This window comes from Brachycentrus maculatus, unplaced genomic scaffold, assembly GCF_059751285.1.
Source record: "Brachycentrus maculatus isolate JH-2025_06_01 unplaced genomic scaffold, ASM5975128v1 h1tg000064l, whole genome shotgun sequence".
In the NCBI taxonomy this organism is placed as follows: Eukaryota; Metazoa; Arthropoda; class Insecta; order Trichoptera; family Brachycentridae; genus Brachycentrus; species Brachycentrus maculatus.
In genome coordinates this window covers 1,183,139-1,195,853 of record NW_028280818.1, presented here as the reverse complement: position 1 = coordinate 1,195,853, position 12,715 = coordinate 1,183,139, and the positions used below count along the sequence as shown (strand labels likewise).

The following is a 12,715-nucleotide window of genomic DNA, read 5'->3' as shown; positions in this document are numbered from 1 at the left end:
TTAAGAAATTCATTCATTTAAAAAGTGCGCCGATTGCAGCCCGCTGTACCTAGGAGGCGTTCGTAGCCGGCGAGACATCTGCGGAAAATTTCTACGTGGAAAAACTTTGTCTATGGAAACCGGCGCATGCGCGACGCTCTGCGGGATCAATACGACCAGTTCTGACGTCACACCGTGTGCCATCCGCCATTGGCTCAGTGTTAACGCATTATATTATTTATCAAGCCGTCCGAGCCCCCGCGAGCGCCCTCCGGAGCCCTCCGGAGCCCCCCGAACGAGCCCCCGCCGGCCCCGCGACCCTCGATCGCGCGTTTCGACCGTGTTTTATTTTAAACAAGTAAAAAAAAAACAGTCAATGTAGCGCGATTCGGGAGGAGAAAACTGTAATTTATGACAGCGATATCGAGAGACGGTTCTGATTCAATCGGTGCAATATGGAAACAGAAATCAAACAGCGCCAATTTGCGACAAAAATCTACAAACTCGGTGACTTTGCGAACAGTATTCTAGCAAAATATCTCTCAACAACCCGAATATAACGCTGAAACAACCAAGAAACGATGGTGTTCGAGCCAAAATAACATAAAATAACCCGTTTAAAAGTGTGATTCGTATAGCACGATGGTAAGCTCGCTAAAGTCGCTCGCGTTCTCCGGATTGATTCGCCTGTATTATTTTTTTATTTACCTTCGGCGCCGCTTAAAAGTGATTCCGAACAACTGATTCGATCATGTGCCGGGGATCTAATTTGGCCGACGGCGCGTCGGTGCTCGCGCGACCTGCCAACATGTAGCGGTTGAAGAGACAACGGAAAATGTAATATGTGTTTGATATGTGACTTGTGGCACGAATTATGTCAAAAACGTGACAATCGAAAGGATTTTAGTTGCCTTGTATATAAACAGTTTAAAACATAGTATAAATTAGTCGAAATATACAAGGAAACAATCGTTTTAAGCCTTTTTTCTAGTTGACAGTTTGACTTGTGGCTAACTTCGCTCTAAACCGTTCGCTTTTGTGTTTTTTTTGCGGTTATTCTTCTTGACAAGATGCAAGTTCCTGGGATTTTTCGTTTGCGGATAGTGTGAGAGCGCTTCCCAAAGCGTGGGATCGTTGAAGGTTCGCGATGGCAGACGTGCCCGACCTGTCGTACCTCACGGCGGAGGAGAGAGCCATCATTGAGGGCGTGATGCTGCGACAGAAACAGGAGGAGCAGAGGGAAAATGAGATCATGAGGCAAGTTGGACCAAATATTTTTTTATATATTAAAAGCATTGTTAACTTTGTGGTATGGTAATATAACACTCTTCATCCTTCACTTACGACATTTTGAATGTGTCCAAATACTTGTTCACAAATCTGGATTATCTCCAATTATAGGAGGTTTTTTCATATCGCTCACTCCTTTCAAGAACGACATAAATCAAAAAACTTGATTTTTCAGGAGAACGTTTTTAAAGTTTAAAAATATAATACAATGTATTAAAATAAAGCCACTTATTGAACATTTTACTGTGCAACAAATCTTTTTAGGTGAAACCAGAAGGTTTTTTCTCTATTTGAAAAATATTTAGGATATTCAAAAATATATTAAACGATACCTTTTCTTTAAAATGCAAAAACAACACTTTCTGCCCTGTAGCGGGTAAATATTAAAAATATGCCACTTTTGTTAGGATAGAGTTAATTTTCTGGGCATTCCGAAAACGTGCACAACTGATAATTGGCGATTTTCAATTTATGACGTTCTTGAAACGAGTGGGCGATATTATTTATAATAAGCTAAAATGATAAAAATGAAAATGATATTTTCTGGCGTTTCTCATGTGTGTGATTATAATCCAGGATTCGGACCTCACATACTAATAAAAGAGTTTCTGCTCAATAAAAAGCTTCTTTTCATCTCACTAATAGATGTCTCTAGTGAAGTTCTAGTGATTCAAGAACAATGCTTCAAAATTGGTTCATATATATATAAAGAACTTCCAAGAATTTGAGTAGTGTGGTTGTCAATAATGGGTAGAATTAGTGAATGTTACACGTGTGTAAAGTGATCACTTAAACCAGCCTATGACGGTCATCAGCCCCGTAAATGCCCAGACTTCCACATTCTTCTTCATCTTTGATGAGATGTTAAAAAATAATAATATGCACTAATTCGTGACTACCGATTTCGGAATAATCATTCGATCATCAGGTCATTAATCGAAATTATTATGGTCTGACATTTGTACAAGAATCAATTTTTTAAAGAGAGAAAGAAGACACATGAATCACAATGGGAATATTTTTAAAAGTGGAGTTGAAGTTAAATTTAGTTGATTTAATTGATGATGATAATAAAATAATATAATAAAAACCCTTATCCGCACCCAATGGTGCATAGGGCACTGCGTCATATAAACGCAGTGTTATCTTGATACATTAAGGAAAGGTGATCAGCCTTCCGCTTCAGGTACCAGTCCAGGGTAATATTGAATAAATATTACAGTGAAAAAATCACTTATATTTATTTTACCCCCCCTGAGAATCGAACCCGGGACCTCCGGAACGGTAGCCGAGCGTGCTGACCATTACACTACGGAGGCGGACAGATGATGATAATAAGGAAGGCGAAGTATGAAGGGAGTTTATGGATGGAGGTAGAGGGATGAGGTTTGATGGACAGTTAGGGTTCTAATGATAGATAGTAATGTCTCAGACGTTTCTTAAAAGCTAGCAGAGAAGGTGCATTTTTACTAGGAGAGGTCTTTCATTATCGAAGTCTTTGGCAATTATTTTTAGGAAACTGGACAGTCTCATACTATTATTAGTTATTTTGTTTGCGATTGTGTCGGGTTGTGGTCCCGTGGTTAGTGTCGCGGACTCTTAAGTCAGTGTTTCTCGGTTCGAACCCACTCTACCACACTTTGATACCTTTTTCTAATAAAGAGCCGCTCAGGCTCACAGAAATAGTATGAAATTGAAATATTTGTGTAAGTCCAGGGTATAATTAAATAAATATAATAGTGTAAAATCACTAATGTTTATTTCTGGGAATCGAACCCGGGACCCTCAGCACGGTAGCTAAACACGCTAACCATTACACCACGGAGGCACATTAAGAAACAGTAGTAACAATAGTGAAACGAATTTACAAAGCGAATGTAGTTGGCAATTGAAGCAGAGGAAGACTGAGAAGAACTTGACACGATCAAATCAAATTAAAATTGAAAGCGGTCAAGTCAAGAGTCGGAATAATCGGTGGGTATGGATGAGGAGATGCATGAATGTGTAAGAGGCAAATATTGTTTGCAAAGACAGATTGGTGTGGCGTTCTATTCTCTCTGCCTACCCCTGTGGAGAGGTGGCGTGGTGATTAGTTAGAACTTCCATATTTTTATTTATTTATAAATATTTTTTTTAAAAAGAAAAGTATTCGTGTTTTTTATTATTTTAAAAAATACTTCAATTTCACGCTATTTCTGTGAGCCTAAGTGGCTCGTTATAAGAAATAGTTATCAAATTGTGGTAGAGTGGGTTCGAACCGAGAAACTCTGACTCAAGAGTCCGCGACACTAACCACGGGACCACAACCCGACACGGGTATTCAGGTAACAAATTCTTTTGGTATTCGAGCTGTGTCCTAAAAACAGGTTGTCTTTTTACTGTACATCCTATTCATAATTTCCCCCTTATTTTCTGGAGCGTGCGTATTGTAGGGAATGACGCAATTTCACGTCAAAAAAACCCGAAAGCGAACGCGTGGGCTTCCTCCTAAATCAGTTTATTTTTAGACTATTATGCATCCGGATGGAAACCGATGACGTCTTTCCCCCACGGTATTCCTTATCTCTATACCTCACGATTTAATCTGATACCCTTTCATCATTCGCCAGTCAAGTACCTACCGAGTACCTACGCAACTATTAGTCAATGTTTCATCTATGGTTTATGTTCGCACTGACGTTTATTGGTGGGACTGCATTTTATACAGGTTTTTCACTACATATTGGGGGTTTTACAATCCGAATTGGCCTAAGGGCGCTTGTGCACTACACGGAATTTTACCGTCCGGCACTTCAGTTAGCGTGATGAAACGATGATTGGCTCGGATTGGCTTGTGCTTTTGTCCATCTTTCTTCGGATCGGTGCGCTCGATCAGTGCGTGATCACGGTGCGCCAAAATTCGATCACGCTAAACTGTTGTAGTCGCTTTTATTTTTCAAAACCGGACTGCCGGACAGTAAAATTCCGTGAAGTGCACTAGCGCCTTTACAAATCAAATTGTTTTTTACGAATCAAATTGCATGTTTAACAAAACAAATTGGACGTTGTATTATATTTCATAATAAAAAAAGTACAAAACAAAATGTGTTCTACGGATACATTATAAGCAAGTTTTTTACTTCGAATTGGACGTTTTACAATCTAAATTGGATACCTTACAAATCAAGTTGGACCTTTATAAAATAAAATTTGAAGTTTTACAAAGGAAATTGGGTGTTATATTGTATTATATTAAAAAAATATATAAAAATATATAATGAATTAGTGTGTAAAGTGAACACTTAAAGCAGTAGTTGACGACCACTTAAAAGTGGTCGTCAGCCCCGTAAATGCCCATACTTCCATATTGTTCTTCATCTTTGATGAGATGTCAAAAAATAATATGAAAATAATTCCTGTAATTGGAGATAATCCAGATTTTGTGAACAAGTATTTGGACATACTCAAAATGTTGTAAATATTTTTGTTTGTTTCTTTACACCCCGTATGCGCATGCAAACGGGGTGTATAGAAACAAAACTGTTATGTACCTACATACCTACATAGGTACATGACCGTTTTGTCGCAATTCCTTTATCGGCGTATACAGGTACTTTGGCAACCAATCAGACAGCTGACGTCACTCGCACATTATCAGGGCTCACGAAGTCTTAATTAAGAGGAGAAAGTGAATTTGCCAACCCACTCCCGACAGACAATGTGCTCTTCTATGGAGAATTTAATAAAAAAAACAACATGAAGGGTGACCAGTTTATATTTTAATTCGATTCTGATCGTCATCACCTCCCAATTCATATCGCTCACTACTTTCAAGAACGTCATAAATCAAAAAACTTGTTTTTACAGGAGAACTTTTTTAAAGTTTAAAAATGAAATACAATGTATTAAAAATATATATCAAGCCACTTATTGAACTTTTTACTATGCAACAGATCTTTTTAGGTAAAACCTGATGGTTTTTCTCCATTTGAAAAATATTTGGTTTACTAAAAAAAATAATTAAATAATACCTTTTCTTCAAAATGAAAAAACAACACATTCTGCCCTGTAGCGGGTAAATATTAAGTTAAAAATATGCCGCCTTTGCTGGGATATAGTACATTTTCTGGGCATTCCGAAAACATGCACAACTGAAAATTGACAAATTTTTATTTATGACGTTCCTGAAAGGAGTGAGGGATATGTTGTAGTCATACAAGAGAATGTGACCAAGTGCATTTTTTACAAAAACGTAATCATTGACTGTTTGATATCTTACTAGCTTAACATTGCCCTGAAAAAAATCCAAATGATTTTAAACTTGAAGTATAATATATTGACTTGTTAAAAATGACTAACTGCATTGATGTTTATTTTCTTGCCAAGCAAAAGTGACTTAAATAGCCCTCCTGAACATTTTACGCTTTGTTAGTTGGTCACTTTCTCCTGTACGACTGCAATGTAAATATATCTTTTTCTTCTTTGTACTACCCTTATTACAAAGACACTCATTTTTCATAGCTCCAAAACTGTTTAATTATTATATAAGGTTTATATTATTCTTCTTCATCTTCTTCAAACACTTATCCGCACCCCAGTGGTGCATAGGGCACTGCGTCATATAAACACAGTGTTATCTTGATCGTTAACACATGAAGGGAAGAGGATCAGCTCCCCGCTTCAGGTACCAGTCCAGGATAATATTGAATAAATATTAGACTGGGAATCGAACCCGGGACCTCCAGAACGGTAGCCGAGCGTGCTGACCATTACACTACGTAGGCGGACTGCCTTCTTTATTATAGACACAAATTATTTGATTTTTAATTTGTTTCAATTTAATATTTTGTTGAAATTATTTATTGGAAAAACTTTGTAAGATCTTTTTTTTGGATTGATATAATATAATATTTTTTTAATTGTATTAAGTAAGTTAGTAGACTCAAAAAAATTGTGTTTGATTTAAAAATTAATTCATAAATCGATCAATATACTTACAAATTCCAAGAATTTGAGTAGTGTGGTTGTCAATCATGGGTAGAGTTTGTGAATATTGCATTAAAGTTTTCTTAATTTTTTCGCTACTTAATAATAAAATAATAATAATACCCTTATCTACACCCAATGGTGCATAGGGCACTGTGTCATATAAACGCAGTGTTATCTTGATCGTTTACACATGAAGGAAAGGTGATCAGCCCTCCGCTTCAGGTACCAGTCCATGGTAATATTGAATAAATTGTCAGTGAAAAAATCACTTATATTTATTTTACCCCCCTTCGGGAATCGAACCCGAGACCTACAGAACGGTAGCCGAGCGTGCTGACCATTACACTACGTAGGCGGACAGCTTTCGCTACTTAGTTGATTAAATTTGTAATTGCATTGCAAGATAAGGTCTGTCAGGAAGCCTAGATGCTTCTGTATCAAATCTGGGAATGCGGTTAGGAGCTTCCAATATCGTCCATATTGTTATAATTTTTAACATAACTAGTCTCCAGGGCCATACATACTCGTATGGCGGAAGGCTTCCAATAGTAACTGTGTTATTGTTTCAACTGTTAGTCACTTATAAGGTATCTAGCGTCATAATCCCTTCTTTATTTAATTTCAAATAGCATATTTATTTTTAAAACATATTACAAGAATGTCATATATCGCTCACTCCTTTCAACAATGTCATATCGAAAAAACTTGATTTTTCAGGAGATCGTTTTTAAAGTTTAAAAATACAATAAAATGTATTAAAAATAAATATCAAGCTACTTATTGAAATTTTTACTGTGCAACAGATCTTTTTAGGTAAAACCTGACTAATTTTTCTCCATTTAAAAAATATTCAGTATATTTAAAAAAATAATTGAAGCATACCATTTCTTCAAAATGCAAAAACAACACTTTCTGCCCTGTAGCGGGTAAATATTAAGTTAAAAATATGCCGCTTTTGCTGGGATATAGTACATTTTTTGGGCATTCCGAAAACATACACAACTGAAAATTGACGTTTTTTTTTTATAAATGACGCTGATGAAAGGAGTGAGCGATATGTATGTGGATCATAATATAATAAATATATAATTTTCTTATTTGTACTACTCCATACTAGAGGTTGTCATGAGAATTACATTATCATTATTATGACAATTCTGCAGCCGCTGTAAACAGCGCCTCAGTGGAACCACTCTGTCAAGTATTATGTTTACAACATTTTGAGTGTGTCCAAATACTTGTTCACAAAATCTGGATTATCTCCAATTACAGGAGTTATTTTCATATTATTTTTTTGACATCTCATCAAAGATGAAGAAGAATATGGAAGTCTGGGCATTTACGGGGCTGACGACCGTCATAGGCTGGTTTAAGTGATCACTTTACACACGTGAAACATTCACCAATTCTACCCATTATTGACAACCACACTACTCAAATTCTTGGAAGTTCTATATATATGAACCAATTTAGAAACCTTGTTTATGAATCACTAGAACTTCACTAGAGACATCTATTGGTGAGATGTAGAGCGCCTTTTTTAAGCAGAAACTCTTATATTAGTATGTGAGATCCGAATCCTGGATTATCATCACACACATGAGAAACGCCAGAAAATACCATTTTCATTTTTATTATTTTTTCTTATATATAGAACTTCCAAGAATTTGAGTAGTGTGGTTGTCAATAATAGGTAGAATTGGTGAATGTTACACGTGTGTAAAGTGATCACTTAAACCAGCCTATGACGGTCGTCAGCCCCGTAAATGCCCAGACTTCCATATTCTTCTTCATCTTTGATGAGATGTCAAAAAAATAAGTATTATGTTGTTACAATTAGCTTGAGGAAGACTACACATTATTTTTAATGAATATAAGGTGAGGGGATGGTCACTACCTTCAGCAATGAGGACAGCGACGCAAAAAATAAGATTTTTAAAAATTTAACGTTTGAAATTATAAATAAAATGCTTCAAATAGTGTTTGAAACGACTCACAGCAACACCAAACCGATTTTTAAGAAAGAAATTCATCATTATAATACACGAAGATATAATAAAATACATGTGAAGCCGATAAACACAATTGAGTTTGCAGTAAGATCCTTGCAATATATTGCCTATACCCAAATTGACCAGCTGCCTGACATGTATAAAATAGAACCCAGTCAGGGATCCAAAATTAATTAATTTATTTTTATTTTCTTAATAAAATGAAATAACTTTGCTACAACCACTTTTTATATTATATTTTAAAATTTTAAAAACGATCTCCTGAAAAATCAAGTTTTTTTTATATATGACGTTGAAAGGAGTAAGCGATATGTGGCAAATAAATCTTGGTTCCATGAAAATCTTTTCAGGAAGTTATGCATTTTGCCTAAACTCAGGCGCTGCTGTTCATTCGATTAATTTTTAAAAAAAACTTAAAACTCTCAATAGTGAAAGAGCACTGAAGCCAACCTCTAATGTGGAGTTTGTGCTAATAAGAGAAGTTTATGTTTATTTTATTATAATTATCCACATACATATGTGATCAAATACATCTTGGTTATATGAAAAAGTTTTCAGGAAGTTATGTGTTTTGCCCTTACTCAGGCGCTGCGTTTATTCCATTTCAAAAAACTGAATTGAAATAAAGCACTCAATTGTGAAAGGCACCAATGGTGCCAATATGTCCTTCACTATTTTTTTCTTAAAAAGAGAAATATTTGTGTTTTTATTATTTAATTTTTTATTTTTATTTTTATACTTTTTTGAGAGCCTTAGCGGCTCATTATTGGAAATAGGTATCAAATTGTGGTAGGGTGGGTTCAAACCTAGAAACCATGACTCAAGAGTCTGCTACACTAACCACGGGACCACAACCTGACACTTATTTTTATCATATGTGATACTACTTTTCGCGTGAGGTTCTATGAATATTGTTGATAACGAGTGGGTGTTGTTGATAAAGCGTGAGTGTTGATGATAACGTGAGTGGTGATGATGATAACGTGCGGGTGTTGATGATGCGTGGGTATTGATAACGTGTGGATGTTGATGATAACGCATGGGTATTGTTGATAACGTGTGGTTGTTGATGATAACGTGCGGGTGTTGTTGATAACGTGCGGGTGTTGCTGATAACGCGTGGGTATTGATAACGTGTGGGTGTTGATGATAACGTGCGGGTGTTGTTGAAAGCGTGAGAATGTTATTGATAACATGTGGGCACTGTTGATAGCGTGTGTTGTTGTTACAGACGCAAGCAAGATGAGGTCACGATCCTGGAGGACAGCATCCGGCAGCGCTCGGAGCAGCAGAAGCGCGCCGGCGTGGAGCTGGACGCCACGTGCCACATCTGCCTCAAGACCAAGTTCGCGGACGGCGTCGGCCACGTGTGCAACTACTGCCACACGCGCTGCTGCGCGCGCTGCGGCGGCAAGGTCACGCTGCGCTCCAACAAGGTAGGTCACACATCGACAAGACTTCGGGAATCCCGTCAACATGTCATATGGCCTTCTGTCACATAAGGTTGGGAGTCGCAATAATTGTTAGTCAACTTTCAATTCGAGGTCACGTATCAACAAGACTTCAAAATGATTTCTCCCAACCATAAAAATTCATCCCAACTATAAAACACTACATCTGGTTAGATTGGTAGTCGAAATAATCGTGGTTCAACCTCATATTCAAGGTCTTATATCAACAAGACTTTGGGAATACCGTCATAAGCTTGTAACGATGTGTTTGGTCAGGTTGGGTTTCGGAATAATCGTGGGTCAATTTTTAATTTGAGGTCATATATCAACAAGATTTTAGGAGTCCCGTCAACATGTTATATAACCTTGTAACGATAAGTTCTGTCAAGTCAGTAGTCGGAATAATCGTGGGTTAGCTTTTAATTTGAGGTCCATATCAACAAGACTTCGGGAATCCCGTCATAACCTTGTAACGATTTGTCCGGTCAGGTCAGAAGTCGTTATAATCGGAGGTTAACTTGATAAATTATTTGCAAAGAATATAGTCAATATTTTAGAAAAGCCAAGATATAACAGCCTAGATATTGAAAAGGTCAAGAACAGATAAAAATAAAAATCAAGATGTTAAAAAAACAAGAACAGATGAAAATAACAGTCCAGATTTTGGAAAGGCCAAGAACAAATGAAAATAACAGTCAAGATGTTAGATAGACCAAGAACAGTTGAAAATAACAGTCCTGATCTTGGAAAGGCCAATAACAGTCCAGATGTTAGAAAGACCAAGAACAGATGAAAATAACAGTCCAGATATTAGATCAAGAACAGTTGAAAATAACAGTCCAGATTTTGGAAAGGCAACAACACAAAAGAAATAACATCCCAGATTTTGGAAAGGCCAAGAAAAGATGAAAATAACAGTTCAGATGTTAGAAAGACCAAGAACAGATGAAAATAGAGCCCAGATGTGAAAATTACCATGATAATTGCTATAACTTCAGTATAGAGTGACACAATCAGAAGAAGAAGATTGAAGTTAAAGACGAATGTGTCCGAACTTTTTACGCACCCAGTATGTTTATTTACGGAATGAAACATAGTGAGGATAATTGAATGTCCACTCATAGAATTAGCCAAATGATCCGATATTATGAGCACCGAGTACCTAATCAAATCAGAATACCTAGGCGATTGAACCAATAATCTTTCATCCATGTTTAATATGTCATGTCTCCCTTTATAGTGTAATGGTTGGTGCGTTTAACTACCATGCTAGGTCCTGGGTTCGGTCCCCAGGATGAGTCAAAGTTTGAAGTTCTAGTGATTCAAGAACAATGTTTCAAAATTGGTTTATATACATAGAACTTCCAAGAATTTAAGTAGAGTGGTTGTCAAAAATGGGTAGAATTGATGAATGTTACACGTGTGTAAAGTGATCAATTAAACCAGCCTATGACGGTCGTCAGCCCCGTAAATTCCAGACTTCCATATTCTTCATCACCTTTGATGAGATGTCAAAAAATAACATGAAAATAACTCCTATAATTGGAGATAATCCAGATTTTGTGAACAAGTATTTGGACACACTCAAAATGTCGCAAGTATAAAGACAAGTAGAACCGCCATTCATTCAAACCCTTATCCGCATCCCGATGGTGCATAGGGCACTGTATCATATAAACACAGCGTTATCTTGATCGTTAACCCATGAAGGAAAGGTGATCAGCCCTCCGCTTCAGGTACCAGTCCAGGGTAATATTAAATAAATATTAGGGTGAATTAATCACTTATATTTATAACGTGGTAATATTTTTCTTTGTAAATTGGGTGTAAATAATATGTAAAGTGGGTGTATAATAATAAAATAAACAATGTGTTGCTTTGTTATTAAAGTTTATAATTAAAGTTTATTCTTAATTTATCTTTATAATAATTTTCTATCTATCTATCTGATTCTGATAGTCCAGAATATTATATTTTTTCTATCTGATGTCTTTCGTTTTATTCTGTGCGACGCATGTGACATCTGGTGGTAGAACTGTTTTATGTAGGTACTATTTTTAAGTACTTAATAAAATGTATAGGTATTTTACCTAGGTATTTTATTACATATTTATTTGACCCCCTGGGGATCAAACTCGGACCGTTAGAGCGGTAGCCGAGCGTGCTGACCACTACGGAGGCGGACGAAACCGTCAGAACCGTCTGCCAACTGAATTAAATATTTTGTTGTAACTGTATTAAATAAATTTAAAAATCTTCTTTAGGATTATGCAGATTCAACTGCAGTGTGCAATTTCAGAATATGCAATTCGCCATTTGCCATATTACTGAAATTCGTGTAATGCCATACGAAAATTCATATTTTTATAAATAAAATAATACTTTAATCCGCTGGGCGCCGAGAGACAGCTGCGAACGATTCGCTGTTTATAAGGGGATCGTGCTAAATTAGTTTTATGCAGTTTTGTTTCGCAGTGCATACCACTGCACTATGGTAAGGATGCGTTTTAATACTTGACACTAGCAGAAACATCCTTTCACTGGGTGACTGCCAAATAAATAATAAAAAAAGGATGCGTTTCCGTTGTATAGTAAAACCTCGATAAAACGGAACTTTATTAAACCAACTTAGGATATCGCTCACTCCTTTCAAAAATGTCATAAACAAAAAATCGTCAATTTTCAGTTGTGCATGTTTTCGGGATGCCCAGAAAATGCACTATATCCCAGCAAAAGAGGCATATTTTTAACTTAATATTTACCCGCTACAGGGCAGAAAGTGTTGTTTTTGCATTTTGAAGAAAAGATATTGTTTATTTTTTTTATTTAAATATCCTAAATATTTTTCAAATGGAGAAAAAACATTCAGGTTTTACCTAAATAGATCTGTTGCACGGTAAAAAGTTGCTTGATATTTATTTTTTATACATTGTATTATATTTTTAAACTTTAAAAACGTTCTCCTGAAAAATCAAGTTTTTTTTATTTATGACGTTCTTGAAAGGAGTGAGTGTT

General features: G+C 36.2%; 1 protein-coding gene across 1 annotated transcript in view; it reads left to right on the top strand.

Moving 5' to 3' along the window:
* The first annotated feature begins 148 nt into the window (after window positions 1-148).
* Window positions 149-12,715, top strand: part of LOC148311482 (uncharacterized) — a 32,058-nt gene continuing 19,491 nt past the window's right edge. The window contains exons 1-2 of the mRNA XM_088256576.1: window positions 149-1,236; window positions 9,481-9,685. Coding sequence (XP_088112702.1) covers window positions 1,127-1,236; window positions 9,481-9,685 — 315 coding nt within the window. The 5' untranslated portion in view covers window positions 149-1,126. The remainder of the gene's footprint in view (window positions 1,237-9,480; window positions 9,686-12,715) is intronic.